This window comes from Culicoides brevitarsis, chromosome 3 (assembly GCF_036172545.1).
Source record: "Culicoides brevitarsis isolate CSIRO-B50_1 chromosome 3, AGI_CSIRO_Cbre_v1, whole genome shotgun sequence".
NCBI classification, from domain to species: Eukaryota; Metazoa; Arthropoda; class Insecta; order Diptera; family Ceratopogonidae; genus Culicoides; species Culicoides brevitarsis.
In genome coordinates this window covers 7,643,467-7,663,152 of record NC_087087.1, presented here as the reverse complement: position 1 = coordinate 7,663,152, position 19,686 = coordinate 7,643,467, and the positions used below count along the sequence as shown (strand labels likewise).

Here is a 19,686-nt window from a genome sequence, read left to right as displayed (position 1 = left end):
GAACATATCGCTATTCAATGACATTTTATTATATTATATTATAGAAATAAAAAAAAAAACATCTAAATAGTATAGAAAACAGTTTAAAATATTTTATAAACATTCACATTTCTTTAAAAGTTTATTTTCTTTTCCTTTCTCCTTATTTTATGACAAAAAATTTTTCGTCCAAAAAATACAACATACTTGACCTACTTTAAACTTTCTCTTCCAGTCGATGTTTTTATACTACTTACTTCTCTTCTGTAACAGTCAGTAACAGTACGGATGCTTTTGTACAATGCAAAATTGCAGAGCTTTAAAAAAAGTGACAAACTGTATTTTAATTCATTTCTCATTAAAAAAATAAATAAATAAAAGGATTTGAATTTTAAATACAGAAAAATAATAAATGTTAATCTAGCTATCTAACTAACTAACTATATACATATATTATATATCATATACATATTCTCTCTCTCTACTAGAATGTTTGTGTAATCTGAATGTAAGGTTGTTGTCTCATCATTGTTGTTGTGTATGCTATCGTAAACTCGTAACGTCGATGGTTAATAAATATTTAGCTAAAAAAAAATAAAACTTAAATAAAACTAAGAAAAAAAAATAAACAAGTGTACCATATTTCAGTAGTGAGTGCCATAAAAGTGTTTAAAAAAAATGTAAATTCTTACGTTTGTTCAATGCAAATTAAACAAAAAAAAAATTGGTAAATAAAAAAAATTCTTCAAAAATCTCCTGAATCGCTTTATATAAAAAATATTAATTTAAAATTATTTTTATAAAATTTATTTAATAAAAAATTAGAAAAAATTTTAATTAAAAGCACTTACTTAGATTTTCTTAGAAAATAGATTTTTTGTGTTCATAGAACATTTGTGCACGTTTTAGTTAAAAAAAATAAAAATATATATGAATAAATAAATATAGAGGGTAGCATGTTTTCTTAACATTATGAAAAAATTTTTCTCGAAGACAAATTAAAAATATTAATAGCTCATTATAATAATTAATTAGATCATCACTTAGCAATCATATATATTTAATGACATTCCCTTCTTTTCACCCAATCAACCTCGTTTGTTAGTGTTTTTTTATAACTCACGTTCATCTCCTACCCACCCCAAAGTTACTCGTCCATCAACATCTACTTAATATACTTCTATTTAGTTCAAATTAATAATGAAATATTAATCATATATAAAACTATTAGAGTTTGGTTGTGTGTATTTTTTTGCATCAAACATAGGTAGAGTTAGCATTTTGAGTAGTAAGTTTGATTGGTTTGAACTTTTTTAATTAATATTGAATGTATTTTTTATATTTTGATTTATTTTTGGTAATGATTTTTAATATTTTATTGAAACATAATTATAATAAATTATCATGAATAATATTAAAAATTATTGCTCGATAATATTACATAATTTTATTTTTATATCACGATAAGCTCCAAAGGGATGTATAACATATATTTTGTACAAGTTTTGAATAAATCAATAATTTGTGGTAAAATTTATCCCTATGGAGTAATTCGAAATGTTTTTGATTTATTTTGCTATGAAGTTTTTAATATTAGTTTTTATTACGCTTTTTATTATTTTATGAAAATTTAAAAAAAAAGTTGTTTTATTAATAATATTAATAATAATTATTTATTATCATAATAAAATTATAATTATTAAAAAATTTAAAATATATAATAAATAAATTATTAAAAAATAAAATAAATTATTTATTATCATAATAAAATTATAATTATTAAAAAATTTAAAATATATAATAAATAAATTATTAAAAAATAAAATAAATTATTTAGTATTATAATAAAATAATAATTATTAATAAATTTAAAAATATTAATTATTAGCTTAATAATAATAAATAAAAAATAATAAAACATCTTTTTTATTGCAAAATTTTTAATTATTAAAAAAAATGCTTCTTAATTTAATTTTTATATATCTTATAAAATAAATAAAAAAATAAGAGAATTAATGATTTTTCAATCAAATTTGAATTTTTTGATGTTTAAACAAATAAAAGTATTAATCATTAATTCTCTTATAAATATATAATAATAATGAACAACAGACAAAAGTTTGCAAACGATGAAAAATTGTTATTCTTACAACAAAAGAAAGCAAAATAATAATTGTTACAATTTTTCATCGTTTTATTTATATTATTAATACACAAACATTACACACATACACATACACAATTTTTTTTTTAATTTGTACTTTTAAAATAAAATTTCCTTTGAAATTTGTTGAAAAATTTACATTCAAATAAATATTGATGTTTATCGTTTATTTTACACACAAAAGCGATTAATAATAACAGACAATTAAATTTTTCAACAAATACTTAGGGTTATGCTTTATTATGTTTATAGTAATAATTTATAAATATAAACAAATTTTTTGTATACATTACTAATTCAATTTTTTTTCTTCTTCGATAATTTTTTTTCGGAAAACTTTAGACATATTGTCGTGTGTGGGCATATCACGTACGAATCAGTATCACATTTCCTGAAGGACTTCTTGCACGAGGATCGAGAAGATGTCGACGTTGAAGTGGTATTTTTACATCGGTACGTATCTTTCTATGAGATTTTTTTCAGATTTCTGTTGTTTTTGAATTAAAGAAAATTTTTAAAAATAAAAAAAAAATAAATAAAAAATTTTCTTTAATTCAGAAAAAAATATAAAAATTAACCCACAAGACTTTGAACGAAAGACGGACCAAATTTACAAGAAAATAAAATAAAATTACACGCCACATTTTACCAAAATATTTATAAATATTATACATAAACAAGCAACAACAATTACAACAAACAACAACAAAAAAAATGATTATTATATAATTATTGAATAAAAACTTTTCATATACACGTATATTTTATATATATTAAAAAAATCACAGAAAGGAGCCTGATCTGGAATTAGAAGGTTTATTGAAACGTCACTATACAACAGTGGCGTTTTTTCAGGGAACTATGATGAACGCTGTTGATTTGGAACGCGTAAAGGTACTTATTGCAGTCATTATCAAAACAAAACAAAAAAATATAAAAAAAAAATAATGCAATATGTAACAATTTTATAAAAAAAAATTTTTTCGCTGAGGAAATCCTCCTCAGAAAATATATAATTATTTTGTTTCGTTTGTTTTTTATTTTTATAAAAATTTTAAGTATTCCTTATTATTTTTTTATTAATTAAAAAATTAATTAAAAATTATATTATATATTAAAAAAAAAATAATTAATAGAGAAACAAAGAGAAATATGTTGTGAGAGTTATTCCCTATTTAATTTTATTTTTATTTAATTTTATTATTTTATACAAAACAACTTTTTGCTGCCATCATAACTTTATTATTTAAAAAAATCATCTTCTTTATTTTTCGTATTTTACACAAGACACAAGTTAACATTTTTTATTTTTTTTAGTTGATTTATCTTAGAATATAAAAACAGAGCGAATGCTTTTAAAAAATTATTATTTAAAGTTTTTATTTTATTTTTCAAAATTTAAAGTAAAAAAAAGTACAAAAACAGAGAATGTTACATTATTATTATAATTGTGCATTGTGCGTTCATTAATTTTGTTTCAAAATGTTTTTTGCATTTTTTGAAACTTTTATTTTTATTATTTAACTGCACCTTTTAATTCAAAAGAATTTAATAAAAAATTAAAGCGAAAAACAAAAATATTATTAATTATTAAAAATATTTTTGTATTTTTGCTGAAAAACGTTCCACATTGCATCACACAATTTGCTTCATTAGATTTAAAGAAAAAATCGTTGAAAATATTTAAAGTACAGAAACTTACTTCGTCCTTCCTAAAAGAAAAAAAAACGAAATTTTATAAGAAAATGTATTATTAATACATTATTTATTTATTATTTTATGAATTTCTGTATCCGTCCTTTCTTCCAGTTACTCTGTGGATTGAAAAGAGATGAAGTTATCCCTTTAAGTTACGAAATGTTTTAAGTGTTAAAACAAACAAAAAGGATTAAAATAATGTTCAAAGATGTTAAATTAACTTTTAAAGGAATTATTTTCGAACTGCTAAAGCGACATCTTTAGGGATTAAATTAAACTAAATTTTTTAAAACTGTTTAATTTAATCCATAAAGATGTCGCTTTAGTAGTTCGAAAATAATTCCTTAAGAAGGTTAATTTAACATCTTTGAACATGATTTTAATCCCTTTTGATTGTTTTGAACCCTTCGTATTTAACCTCATAAGGGCTGAAATTTTATAGACCCTTATAAGGTTTAAAAAAGAAGGATTCAAAAGGATCAAAAGGGATTAATTTGAACTTTCAAAGGGTTAGTTTTACCTCCTAAAGTTTCTTATGGGCGAAAAATGGATCAGATTGATCCCTTAAGGGATTAGGTTGACCCCTCAGAAGTCAAATTGATCTCATAAGGGAATTTTTTGATCCCTTAGGGGTCCAATCTGATCTCTTAAGGGGTCAACCTGATCCCCTATCGAGTTGTTCATCCGTAGACCCAAAAAGTTTAGTCCTTCAATAAATCATTTTGATCCCTTAAGAGATCAATATTAACCCTTAAGAGGTGAATTTGATCCCTTCAAGAGGTCAATTTCATCTCTTCAAAGGGTTAACTTTGACCTCTTAAGGGATCAAAATGATCTCTTAAAGCTTTGGGTCTGCGGATGACCAGTTAGTTTAACCTCCTAAAAATATTTATCTTAAAAGAGTTTTTAACTTCAAAGGAGATTGAATTAACCCCTTAATGCAGATTGAGTTAACCCTTTAAGAAACATGAATAATTTTTTCTAAAGAAATATGGCATTATTAAAGTTTCTTAAAGGGTTAATTAAATCTCCATTAAGGGGTTAAAATAACCTCTTTTCAATCCACAGAGTACGTTTATTTATTTTTTGATGCAATCATGCTAAATTTTCTAGCCTTATGATTTCCTATTATATTTATTAATATTGTTTGTTTATATTTATGTTTAGGATAGACATTTATTTATTTATATTGAGTTTTCTTGTGTTTTTCTTCGTACATCTTCCATATCATTTAAATCGTGCGTGCAAAGCAGCAAAACTAATTTGTTCAAAGAAAGGGTTTATTTGTCAATATTTGAACAAATTACTTTTCCATGCGATGCAATGTCTTTATTATTATCATTATTTTTATATATAACTGTACACACGTGATAGTAAGGAATAGATGAAGAGAAGAAGAGTGGTCTAGAATAAATGAAAAATAATTTACAAAACGGGAAAAAAATGTTATGTTCAAAAAAAAGAGACGTAAAATATTTATTGTTGTTGTATATGGAAGTTTCGATAGACTGGGCTTCTTATGCTGTATAATGTGATATGATTTAATAATAATATATAAATCATGATCATCCTTTCTTTCTTCAAACACCAAACCAAAAAAAAAAATGAAAGGAAGAAGGGGAAATTTTAATGAAAATAATAATGCATCCCTTTCAAAAGTTCCACAATTCAATTCCGACCCAGAAATTACTTTGAGGCGAACTTTTGAGACGGTTATTTATTGCATTATTTTACACCAATCCAATTTTATATCAATTTATATCAATATTAGTATATTTATATATTATATATAACTTTTAAAATATATCAATATTATTAAAAGTAACCTTTACCAAACTTTTAATAAAATTTATTTTTTTTTTTCTTATTTTATTTTTTTTTCTTGGAAATGTATGTGTATTTATCATCGTAAATATATATGATAAATATTAAAACATTTTTTTTATTTATTTATTTATTTTGTATCAATATTAACGCTTTTCATTAAGAATTTTATTTTTTAATTTTTTTTTCAAATTTTATAAAAATTACAAAAACATAAAAAAAGTAGTTTTTTAATTTTAAATAAATACACAAACTTTTTTATATATAATTAATGGTGAGTACTGCAATAGCATAGTTTGGCCGTTTATTATTTATTTATACAATTATATACATTTATACAGCAACAAAATGCAACTCACTCGCGAAATGCTATTTTGCAATAAAAATAATTAAAAAAACAAACAAAAAACACCTTGAAACAAGCTTTGAAATTAATTTTTATTATTATAACTTAATTTATATATGATTCTTTGAACTTTCTTAGTGAAAAGCGTTAATATTAGGATTATGCATGCACAATAAATTTTTACTCAGCAATCGGGTTTTGGGCAAATGTGCAGCTTTTGCACCAATTTTTATAACGCAAAGTCAAAAAAAAGAAAGAACATAACTCTCAGAGCCTCAAAACAATAAAAAAAATATTTAAAGAAAATTAATAGACTGCTCTTCATAATCAATTTATTGATAAAAAAAATATTATAATTATTTATTATATATTAGATAATGTATGCGATCAATTTTATACCATTTTGCATGTGAATTATATAGTGCATCAACAATAGAGATTTTTTGATTCATTTTCAGTCCCCCTCTTTTATATACGATTTTTTTGTATGGAATTTTTTACTTTTTCAAATAAAAAGCTTTATTTAGATGACAAAAGTGCAGATTTTGCTTTTTTGTTATTATTATATATTCACTCGCTAAAAATATTTAATAATTATATTTATAATATATTATTAATATATATTATAATATTATATTATATATATTATTATATATATTATATTATTATATATTATTAATAATTATATTTATTATAAACAATATTTAAACATACAAAAAAAAATTAAATACAAAAAATGCACATTTTTAAAAAAATATACAACATATAGTTTAGAAATTTTTAAAGCAAAATAAAAATACAATCAACAGCAAGTTTATTATAAATACACAAAAATGCGCTAAAAAAATAATTTGGACACGACTCACTTTTACCTGATACTCAATAATAATTTTTAAAAAAATGATAAAAAAAATATTTTTTAGTCAACAAAAAACTTTTAATATTAACTGACGCTCCTTCTTACTAAAACTTATACCTCGCTTTTTTTAACCAATCTTTGTAAAAAAAAACCGTCAATACCTTTATAAAAATTATCCGAAAAATTCATGAATATAATAAAAAATGCAGCAAGCCGCCAGACCTGGAGTTGGAGGGTTTATTCAAGCGTCACTTTACAACGGTGGAGTTCTTCCAAGGGACAATAATGAACCCCATCGATCTGCAACGGGTCAAGGTAATGCAAAAAATAAGAAACGAAAAAAGAACGAAACTAACTTTTTTGAGTCAAAACGTGATAAAAAAAAATTTGCTGATGAGCAAAAAATTAAAAAAAATTAAACATTACACTAACACACAAAAAATAACATTTAATTTTTTATTATTTTATTTTTTTTTTATTTTTAATACAAAAAAAATTAAATTTATTATGAAAAATAAATACAAATCAAAAAATATCAATCAATGAATGTTTTGGTTGCTATTTATGTTTTGTGTAAAAAAAATATTTTGTGTTGTTGGCTAAAAAAGTAAAATTTATTATTTTTAATTATTTTTTTTTTTTAAAAAAATTAATTAATTAACGAAAATACTGCTAGAAAGCCATTTATCATCAATTTTTTTATTTTAATTTTTTTTTAATTTTTATTTTTAATTAAAAAAAAAATTAATGATAGCAAAATTATGGAAAAAAATTAGGAAATCGCCTTGTAAATATATCTATGTTTTTTGTAACCTTTTTCCATAATATCTGCCTTCATTTTATATTTTCTTCATTATTTTTTCACCGACTCAAGTTTTCAATGATGATCAATGTTGTAATTAATAAAAAAAATATTTTTAAAAAATGTGAAGCAAAATACTGGCTTGTAAAATAATTTAAGAAAAAAATATTTCGGCCTAAAAAATTAAAAAAGACATAGCAGTAGCCGAAGGTAATCGATGTTCGTGTATTCCTTCTGTTTCTTAAAATTATAATTTTTAATTTATTATATTTTTTTTTAAATTTTTAATGCAAAATTCCTCAATTCCGTTACCTCCTTGTCTTTCTCTCTCTCTTTTTCTGTCTGTATATTGTTTTTTGAGCCCTTTAAAAAAAATTAAAATTAAAAAAAAATCAGGAATTTTTTACATATAATTTAATTTGATGTTGTTAATGTTCTCATATTTCAACATAAAAAATATTGTTTAGAAAATTAATATTAAAAAAATACATTAATATACACACGAGACATTGTACACAAAGTGAAGCACAAATCGCGTTTTCCCCTTTTTCTTCTGAAAAAAATAAAAATATAAAAATAATAGAAAATCCAAGTTATAGAAAAAAACTATAGTTTATAGTTAAATAGAAAGGATATATTAAAAAATAGTCCGAGTCGTCCCTTAAATAATAATAATATATAATTTTTAATAAATATATTTTTTTCCGAATAAATTTTAAATAACTAAAAAATAGACGAGTATCGGGTAAGTCCTGAAAAAAATTTTTAATAATGATTATTATTATCATTATTTTTTAAATAATGAGCTTATGTTCACATAAGTTTCAAAAATTTAGAACCTACACATTTTTTCCAATAAAATATTTAAAATTATTTTTAAAAAATAATAAAATATTAGTTTTTACCTTTAAAAAAAATATTTAAAATATACAAAAAAAAATATAATTTTTATAGGATTTTATTTATAATTATTATAAATAAATATTTTTTATATAAATATATTTATATAGCTTACACAAAAATATTATTATACAATTATTTTTATTATTATATACAATTGTAAATATTAAGATGCACAAATTTTGATTATTATTTTTTTCACATTTTTTGTCTTGTTGCACGTTTTAAATGTAATTCATAAAGTTAATAAAGTTATATTAGTTGCATGAAAGCTTTTACGTATATTTCCTCATAACCAAGAATGATATTCGAGGACGAATGTTTTTCTTGTAGTAGTTTCTTAGATGTTTATAGAAGAACGTAGATGGCTGACAAAAACATGCTTCACTAAGTTAAGGCTTTTACACACAATTTTGACTCTCTTCTTTATTAATCATATACATACGTAAAATATTTTTAAAATTTTTGGATGCTGCTGATATCCAAAAATAAATTTTATTTTTTATAATTTTTTAACACAACTCTAAAAATAATAAATAATTTTTTTATGATTTATTTTTGGTCATTTTTAATTTTTTTTTAATTTTATAAAATATAAAAAAAGAATTAGCTTAAATAAAAAATGCGCTTTATTGTAGAATTTCATTCAATCAAAAATATAAAGAAAAATATTTGTTTATATTTTTGATGGGTGAATGATCATTACATGCATAGAAATGAGTTAGTAACACATTGCTTTTCTCCATCAACTATCGTTTGTAAAGGTACACGAAGCTGACGCCTGTTTAGTATTAGCCAATAAATATTGTCAAGATCCCGATGCGGAAGATGCAGCAAATATTATGCGAGTTATTTCCATAAAAAATTACAGTGACGATATTAGAGTAATTATTCAATTAATGCAATATCACAATAAGGTAAGTTTTTAAATTTTTACTTGTAGTTTTGTATTTTTAAATTTTCGCCAATTGTACATTTTTTTAAATTTTTCAATTTTTTTAAAATATTTATTTTATAATTTTTAAAATTTTATTTTATAAAGTAACAAAAATATTTTTTTTTAAATTTTTAAGAAAATTCAAAATGTGCATTGGGACAAAAAAATTAATTGGGCAATAGGGTTTAAGAAATACTTTTGGATAAAATTAATTTGGTTTAATTTATTTTCGTGCCTATTTCGTAAAGTTAAAATCGCATTAAAAAACTTTTTTTAATTTTTGACCCAATGCACATTTTTTTTATTTTTTCAAATTTAAAAAAACTTTAATTTGCTATTAAATTTATTTTATAAAGTCCCGAAATTTATTTTATAGAAAAAAATAAAATTTTATAATAATTTCTGAAATAGTTGAAAACTCAAAATGTGCATTGGGACAAAAAATTAAATGTGCATTGGGACAAAAAAATTAAATGGGCAATAGGGCAAAAGTAATTACGAAAATTGATCTGATTCATTTTCGTGCCAATTTTGTATAATGGAGATGTACTTAGAACTTTTCGTTAGTCATCAAAATGTGCATTGGGATAATATATTTTCTTAAAAAAATCCCCAAATATTTCCATTAAATTAATTTGACACGAAAATGTTTCGAATTAAATTTTAATTTTGCTGAAATTTGTTTAAAAATACTTTTATTATAATTTTTTTGAAATTTTGACCCAATGCAAATTTTAAATTACTTGTCAATTTTTTTTATGAATTTAAAAGTACAAAACTATATATTTGAACCTTCAAAAAAATATTTTAAAAATTATAAAAAAAAAATAAATATAATTTTAGGCCTATTTGTTAAATATTCCATCATGGGATTGGAAACAAGGGGACGACGTTATTTGTTTAGCCGAATTAAAATTAGGTTTTATAGCTCAAAGTTGCCTAGCACCCGGCTTCTCAACTATGATGGCCAATTTATTCGCTATGAGATCTTTCAAAACGGTAAGTTCTCACTTTTACGACGACCCAAAAAGAAAAATTTCTTTCTCACTCTTTAAAATATAAATGTTTAATAACAATAACAATTCAAAGAAAAAAAAGTGTGAAAAGCTGTAATTTTTCAAATCCATCTATTTATTGTGTATTACGCCCCCTGCAAAAAAAAAATACGTTTCGGTTAATGAGAAAAAAATCAACGCGCCCAAGACGAAGAAGAAAAAGTCAACTACAAAACTTTTAAACTTTTTAATTAATAACTTTTCTATATAATTATTATATATAATATAACTTTTATGTTCAAATCTCATAAATATATATGTTATATGTTGTATATTAGTCACCGGATATGCAAGTATGGACAAATGATTATTTACGAGGTACCGGTATGGAAATGTATACGGAAACATTGAGTCCGTCGTTCATTGGCATGCCATTTGCGCAAGCCACCGAGTAAGTTAAAAAATCAAATTAAACAAAAAACAGTTAATAAATTCACATTTCTTCCCAAAAAAATACAAAAATACTGAAAATTAAGAAAAAGCAAAGCAAATCCGTTAATTCTTTATTTTTTTAAATTTATTATTTTTTAAAAGTAAAAATTTTTCGACAGTGACAGGCTTTTGTTGTCTCTCTATTGGGATTTAATAATTATTTTATTTTATATTTATAACAATATATTAAATATAAAATCTTTAAAAGCACCTTCTATCGATCCCAATGGATTTTTTTCATATTTGTCTATTATTTTTTAATTATATAAAAATTTATGTTTTAATTTATATATCATATATAAAAGTTATTATTATTAATTAATTTTAATATAATATATATAATAACTTTTGTATATGATTATTTTTAATTATTATTAAAAATTGATGTATAGTTGATATTGTTGTTGTATCGTAATTTTAACAGTTTAATTTTTTCGTTCAAATCCTTTAAATATAAAAATATTTTTTTTTATATTAAATGTTCGTTTGCTCCAAGTAACTCAATATAATATTATATTTTTTTAAATCGAATATTATTAAATTTTAAGAAAAGTAAAAAAAAAAATAAACAAAAGTATTTTAAATATACGAAGAACACGAAAAAATACGACTTACTCTTAAAAATAAATACTTAGACATCCAGCTAAACAAAGCTTTATATTTAATATATTATAAAATATATATTTAATACAGGGTTGCCAAAAAAATTTTTTTTTCATATTTTCTTACAAATTTGAGTGTTTTTTGATTGTTTTTAATTTAAAATGAGATATTTTCATTTTATATCAAAAATAATTTAAAAAATCTCTCAAATATGGTTAGTTATAGAAAAAAAAATTTTTTTGGGCAACCCTGTATCATAATATATCGTATGTCAGTGTCACTGCTCTTACATGAAAAAATTGGCGCTTTAGTGATGCATCGCTATATTTATTATTTTGTGTGATAAACATATATATTAAACATTAAACATGTTGAGAAATGTTATGGTGTAAGTTAATTTAGTCGCCGATACATAATAAATACGAAAAAAAGTACAAAAAATACAAAAAATGTCCAATACGAGACATTTTCCGCCCCCCAGAAGTTGTCCCCGTATCGCTACAAGGTGAAGGGTGTAAAGTAGAGAAAAAACCTCCAATCTAGTTTGTATTTGTATAACATAACAATATATTTCCGCACACACCATCATCATCCGTTCCCGTCGTGCTATATAAAACAGTAGAGCTACAATTATTGATCGAACATGCTTAATTACCCGTAATTTGATGAATTTTGCGAAACGAGCGACGACATGCTGATAAATAATGTTGATTAAAAAATTACAGCTAATTTAAATGCAAAAAAGTAGAATAGTCCTCAGGTAAAACAAAAAGAACATTGGCACAATTTTCTTTTGTTTTCTCATCAACAACCAAAAAAAAAAATACAAATCAATACGTTGACATACATATATTTGTCTTGTTTTACCTTCATTATTTTTACAGTCGCCAGATACACAAGCCTGGCAAAATGATTATCTTCAGGGTACCGGATGCGAGATGTATACTGAAACCCTGTCACCCTCTTTTACCGGCATGACTTTTCCACAAGCTAGCGAGTAAGGAACCAATTTGAAAAAAAAAAACAAACAAATCAACAAAATATATACTATTGCAAATAACTAACAATCGATTTTACTTTAGAATAGAAACTCAAAATATATATTTAATATTATATACACAAATTATTTAATCCAGTTTGCAAAAATCGTGTTATTTTTATACATATTTATACATTTTTTCATCTTCGTAAAAAAAACTAAAAAAAATTTTTTTTATGAAATGTATCATAAAAAAGGAATGAAATAATTTTTTGACTAAAAAAAACTCTGATTGGTTGAATTTTTTTTATGAAATGTATCATAAAAAAGGAATGAAATAATTTTTTGACAGACATTCTAATATAAATAATTTTTTAGTATATGAATTTTTATTTATTTTTTTGTATATGAAATTTTTAAAATATACAATTTTTTAACACGAAACTCTAATGCTTTTAGAATAGAAAATGACTGCAAACATGATAACACTACAGAAAAAAAACTTACATTTTTAAACATATAGTTTATAGATTTTAGTATAAAATATATATTAAACATATATTAACATAATGAAATTATTTCAAAAAATAGATATTATGTTAATATTTAATATTAAAAAAAATAAAATTAAATAATAAATTTTAGAAAATAGTAACACTGACACTTTTCACACAAGAAAAATAGATGAACACGAGTTACTTATTTTTTTTATATATAATATATATATATATTTTTTTTGTATATATTTTTGCTTTTGCATCTCCTTGCATGATTGTACTGTAGAAAAGTAGAAAATGCACATTTATTTTGATTAAATTAACAAAAACTTGTATTAATAACGAGTTGCTTTGCATATAATATAACTCTTTCTCACTACTTCACTCCCCATAAAATATAAAAAAAAATAATTAGAAAGTAATATAAAATAATCCACAAAATATAGATTTTATACAAAAATATATATAAAATTTAAATTTGCTTTTATTTAAAGTTTTTAAAATAGAAAAAAATGTAAAATTTCTCCAAAAAAACAATACCTTGCCTTTTTAATAAAAAAAATTATTAGAACCTTTTAATACCTAATAAAAAAATAATAATTAGTCTGAAGTAGAAATAATTAAAAAAAAAATAAAATTCTATTAGATCTCCTAATAACCTAATGTACATTCATGTCCATTTTTTATAAAAATTTATTAACAAAAAAAAAATAATAATAATGAAAAGTTAATGAAACATAAATTAATATTTAAATAATTTTTCAGATTATGCTTTACAAAATTAAAACTTCTACTGTTAGCGATAGAAATAAAGGGTATAGATGATAATGACAGCAAAATATCAATCAATCCACGTGGTGCAAAAATTCTTGCCAATACGCAAGGATTCTTCATTGCTCAAAGTGCTGACGAAGTAAAAAGGTAATTTTTCAATTTAATTAAAATCATTAATAATAATATTGTTTTAAATAAAATTGAAAAAAAATAAAAATTAAAAGTAAATTTTAATAAAATTATTAAAAAATTTTAAAATAATTTTAAACTAAAAATTTTAACTATTTAATATTAATTCAATTATAAATTTAGATAAAATTATTAATTTTTTTAAAAATAAATAATAATTAAATTAAAATTGAAATAAAAATTATAAAATTAAACTTAAATTAATTTTTTAAATTTTATTTAATTCAAATAAGTAGAAAAATAATTATTTTATTAATTTTTCATTTTTTTCATTAACAATTATTATAAAATTATTTTTTTTACATTAATATTTTAGAAATTGATTTCTGAATCTTATGAAGATGGTGAATCTACGGACGAGCTTTAGCTCAACTCAATATTGTTTTTTTACATTTTGATGATTGGAGAAAATAAATTTTATAATAATAATAATAATAATTTAATTAAATTTTTATTTAAATTAAAAATAAATAAATTTATTAAAATCAAAAAAAATATTTAAAAAAAAATTTAAAATCCTAAATTAAACTTATTAAACTCATATTATTTTATTTACCGAACATAAATTGTTTTAAAATTTTTTATATATTTATTTTTTTTAAATATAATATTTTTTTAAATAAATTAATAATTATTTTTTAACATTAGACTTAATTACTAAAATATTTTTTTAATTTTTTTTCAGAGCTTGGTTCTATTGTAAGGCCTGTCACGACGACATCCGTGACGAAACACTGATCAAAAAGTGCAAATGCAAAAACTGTGAGTTACTTTTTCCTATTTTTTTTTCTTACATGATAACTTAAAATAATAATAATTAACATCCTTTAACAACTCCCTTGTTCATTTTGAGTTTATACCTTTGTCTCTCTCTCTTCTCACTCTGATATAATATGATGAAAATCTTCGTATCTATCATCTTTTTTGTCAGTCTGAAGCCGCGAGTATCAATCAGCGTAAAAAAAAAGTTTAACAAAAAAATAATAACAAAAAAGGAAGAGGTTCTTGTATGAAACAAAAAAAAAACATTAAACGATGAATGATTTTTTTTAATAATATTTATTTTTTTGTAACAATTAAAATTAAAAATCGCACATATTAATACCGTTTGAAAATTAAAAACAATATTAAACGGTAAAATTTTATATTTTTTTAAATATTTTTTTATTAAAAATCGATCACGTGTGTGGAAAACTTACAAACTATATATAGTACAACATATAGATTTTAGAATTCAACGAAAAATCTTCACTATGCATGATTCTAATAAAAAAGCAGTTACGACTGAAATTTAACAAAAAAAAAATATTTCTCAGCTTCTTCTATAACAAAATTTTCATTCAAAATCTTCTAAAACTTCATAAATTAACATAACATTATTTTTTTAACTCTTTGGCTTTAAAATTTCAAAAATCAAATTTAAACAAATTTCCGTATATTTTTCTTAAATATTTCCAAAATATCCAGTGACCGCACAATCAAGGATTAAATATGGTGACTTAGGTAAAAATAATAGAATAAAATGTTTGAAACAAAAAATATATATTAATAAACAACAAACAAACAAATTATAGTGCATATATATATTTTTTTAGTACAGAACAAGTTTTTTAACGCAATTTTTTTGATATAATATGTTAATAATCAACTTTTGAATATAATAATGAATATACATAATGTAATAATAATTAATAATAACATTAACTACAATTCATATATACTTTTAAAAATATATAACAATATCTTAGACGCATTATAATTTTTATTTTAAATTTTTTTAAAAAAATACTAAAATAACGTTTTTTGCAACTATATGTTCAATTTTTTCGTCTCTTTCAATATTTCTATACGAATTTTTATTATTTGCATTTTTTGTGCAACTTTTATTTTTTTTGTATATTTATATAATTTAAAAAATTATTTAGAAATGTTTCCTTGTCCCCCACACTATTTCCCCGTTTGTTTCAAAAAAATGTGTGTGAGTGTGAGAATTCCTTGCTTGAAATTTTTGTGTGATGGTTCCCTGTCCCTTAAAAAAAAATAAAATAATTTGTGCTTCACTTCCTTTAGCAAAACATTTGTTCGTTCCCCTTTCCTATTAAAATTAAAAATTTTATTTTAATATTTTTTTTATAATTTTTTAACACAAAAAAAAATTATTTCATGTAAATTGAATAAAGTGTTGCATCCAGAGGTGCCGACCAAGATGCATGTTGTTCAAAAAAAAAACTTTATTGAATTTTCATTGAATTTGCTTTTTTTATTAATTAATAAATTTGTAATGAAAATTGGATTTTTATTAACTTAAACATTAAATTCTTATTTTTGGTACAAAATTTTGATCAAAATTCTTGCACATTCTGCGTTTTGAGCTATTCTGATAATATATAATATATGAGAATGATATTTATTATATATATATTAATATTCTGCACAACACCTTTATTTATGTAAACAAACATCATAATAATTAATAATATAATTTATGATTTGATACAAAATAATATTAATTTTTCCTCTCTTGCATGATTTTTTTTTATTATAATAATTATTACAACAATTCGTCATTAAATACAATATTTTTTGTTATATTATAATTTTTATTTATTATTATGATATATATTGATTATAAATACTAACTAATGAATATTATACACACACATTTTTATTCGAGTGACTTTGAAATAACAATTGCTTTGAAACACGTGAGTTTTAAGCACAAAATATTATGTTACAATTGGCCTCTTCCTGAAAAAATGACTATAAACTATACATATATAATAAATTAATTGTACTTGCGGCTATAATATACAAATACATGCGAAATATCAACGAATGTTGCTGATACCCTGGGAAAAAGTTTAAATCATCAGTAAATATACACAGAAAAAAAGTTTGAGTGGCTTACAAGTGTTTAATTTTTTATTTTATTTTATGAGAACCGAGTGGTAGAACAACATTTCAGACGTTTAGTTAAATAGCTGCGTAGATTTGTAGAGCGCTGATAGATTTCATCATCCATGAAACAAATTAACTCGAGATTTACATTTAAACATATAGTTGAAATGTAATAGAATCCTTTAGAGTTGTTAACATCCAGAAAATAATAATAAATGTCCTTCATGCGCCTATTAATTTACGCAAGCCCAATGCACACAAAATCTTCCTTCAGACAAAGAACATGCACCCTACACTTTTTTAACACAGGTCATCATTGCTCTTTCCCGAAACATGATCCATAAAGTTGTCAAAATGCGTTTAAATTTGATTCAAGACTCATTAAAATGTGCATTGGGATTCTTGATCTCCAACATAGTTTTCTACACAGGGTCATTTTGAATTTTGTCTTCATACATTTCTGAACTGATCCGGTATCAAAAATATATGTAAGACAAAATTCAAAATGACCCTGTGTAAAATTTGAAGTTAAGTCCCATTGCAAATTTTGATGGTTTACGAATCAAAGTCAACAAATTTGATTTGTTAACCATCAAAATGTGCATTGGGCAAAAATATTTTTCTACAGGGTCATTTCGAATATACAGAACTGATTTTGGTATCAAAATTGTACGAAAATAAGATTCAAAATGACCCTGTGTAAAATTTGAAATAAAGTCCCAATGCACATTTTGATGATTTACGAATCAAAATGAAAAACATTGATTCGTAAATCATCAAAATGTGCATTGGGTAAAAAATATTTTTGTACAGGGTCCTTTCGAATTTCGTCTCCATATATTTTTGATTTTTAATATTAATTCTTATTAAAAATCAAAAAAAAATATGAAAACAAGATTCAAAATGACCCTGAACTATTTGACAAAATCCCAATGCACATTTTGATGTTTGATGTCAAATTAAAAGTAATTCGTTCGGCTTTCGAAAAAAATCTTAACAATCTACGTTTTTAATGCAAATTTTTGTATTTTTACCCTATTTTGTAATTAAGTATAACAATTTTTCTTAATAATAAATTAAACATTAAAATAAAATATAAAACAATTTTGGGCCTTTCACAGATGTTGGCATGATTATGATGCAGACCGGAATGGTAAAGCAGGGTCTGAATTCAGCCTGTCATACATATATTGATGGTACGAATAGCTAAAAAAATACAAAAAAAAGTTTACAATTGCCAAAAGATAATGACAAAAATTTTAATTTTTCCCCTTTTCCTAATTTTTCTTATAACTTTTTGTTTTAAATTTCGTTGTCTATCGAATCTGCCCCTTTCTTAATTTTTTTCCTTTCTTCTTTTTTAATTGTTAATTTAACAAATTTTCTTTCCTTCTCCTCTTTTTCTTATCCAGTGAAGTTAAACATTGATGCTAATCGTCTTCACATATCTTTCTCTCTATTTCTCTCTGTCTCTGTTAATAATTATGTATTCTCTGTCTATCATTTATTGGTTTTAAAATGTTTGTACCACAGCTATTTTGTATGGCTAACATATATAATATATAATTAATAAAAGCTAATTAATATTTTTATTTTTAAGAATTAAAGCCAGAAAAACAAAGTTCTTGGCTAACGTACTGAAAGTGCTTCTTCGCTGTAATAATAACAATTATCATCACATAAAAATATTTATTTTGTTCTGTGCAACGTAAAAAATATTGCTTTGTTAAAAATATTTTAAGGATTAAAATATGCAACTTATCTGCCAGCATCGCTTATTCGGCCAAGTCAATCAATCAATCATCATTACACAAATATTATTTTATTATTCACATGCATATATGATTGAAACATATTATTATACATTTGTGACACTTGCTTCATTGTTTTGTTCGTAAAAATAACAAATTTTTGGGGTTTTGTTTTCTTTGCTGCTCGATCAAATGTTTTGTCCAAAAATCATCATTACAAGCTTTATATTAAAAAAAATATATTTTATATAATAATTAATTTTATTATTTATTTTAAATAATTTATTAAAAATATAAATAAAAATTAATAAATTAAATAAAAATTAAATAATTTTTAAAAAAATTATTATTTTTTTAAATATTTTTATTTTTAAAAATATTTTTGTAAAATAATTGTTTATAAAAAAATATATTTTTTAAAAAATAAAATATATTTTAAATACATATTATATTATTTAATATTTTAATTTGATAAATTTTTATTAAATTTAATTTAATTAATAAAAAAATATATAATTTTATAAAATAAGAATATATTTTTAATTTATTATATTTTATAAAAATAAAATTTAATAAAATTATAAAAAAAATTTTAAATTTTTTTATATATTTTTTTAAATGTTTAAATTTAAATTGAATGAAATGTTGAAAATTAAAATTTAATAAAAAATAATTTAAAAAAAAAATTGTATTATTTGTAAATATTTTATAAAAAAATTATATACTTTTTTAAAATATTTATATTTTGATTAAAAAATATATATAAAAAATTAAAATTATTTTAAAAAAATTTATAATAATTGATAAATTAATTTTATAAAAAATAATTTAAATTAAAAATTAATTATTTATTTATAAAAATTAATAATTTTTTTTAATATTTAATTAAATTTTTAAATATTTTTTTTTATTAAAAAAATATTTAATTAAAATATATATTTTAAAAAAAATAATAAAAAAATTAATAATTATATAAAATATATTAAAATAGCTCAAAAT

At 21.4% G+C, this 19,686-nt stretch overlaps 2 protein-coding genes across 22 annotated transcripts in view; one reads left to right on the top strand and one right to left on the bottom strand.

The window, feature by feature from the left end:
* LOC134836089 (thioredoxin domain-containing protein 9) overlaps positions 1–19,686 on the bottom strand; it is a 358,198-nt gene that overhangs the window by 70,226 nt on the left and 268,286 nt on the right. The window lies entirely within an intron of this gene.
* LOC134834932 (calcium-activated potassium channel slowpoke) overlaps positions 1–19,686 on the top strand; it is a 54,448-nt gene that overhangs the window by 23,276 nt on the left and 11,486 nt on the right. For 4 of the 21 annotated variants that reach the window (XM_063849758.1, XM_063849757.1, XM_063849754.1 and 1 more), the window contains exons 7-14: positions 2,486–2,596; positions 7,080–7,185; positions 9,337–9,489; positions 10,353–10,508; positions 10,843–10,955; positions 13,841–13,996; positions 14,724–14,800; positions 15,506–15,541. In XM_063849758.1, coding sequence (XP_063705828.1) covers positions 2,486–2,596; positions 7,080–7,185; positions 9,337–9,489; positions 10,353–10,508; positions 10,843–10,955; positions 13,841–13,996; positions 14,724–14,800; positions 15,506–15,541 — 908 coding nt within the window. Of the gene's footprint in view, positions 1–2,485; positions 2,597–2,931; positions 3,038–7,079; positions 7,186–9,336; positions 9,490–10,352; positions 10,509–10,842; positions 10,956–12,483; positions 12,597–13,840; positions 13,997–14,723; positions 14,801–15,505; positions 15,542–18,057; positions 18,133–19,686 lie in introns of all 21 variants that reach the window. The other 17 variants (XM_063849761.1, XM_063849760.1, XM_063849752.1 and 14 more) reach the window with 10 other exon arrangements.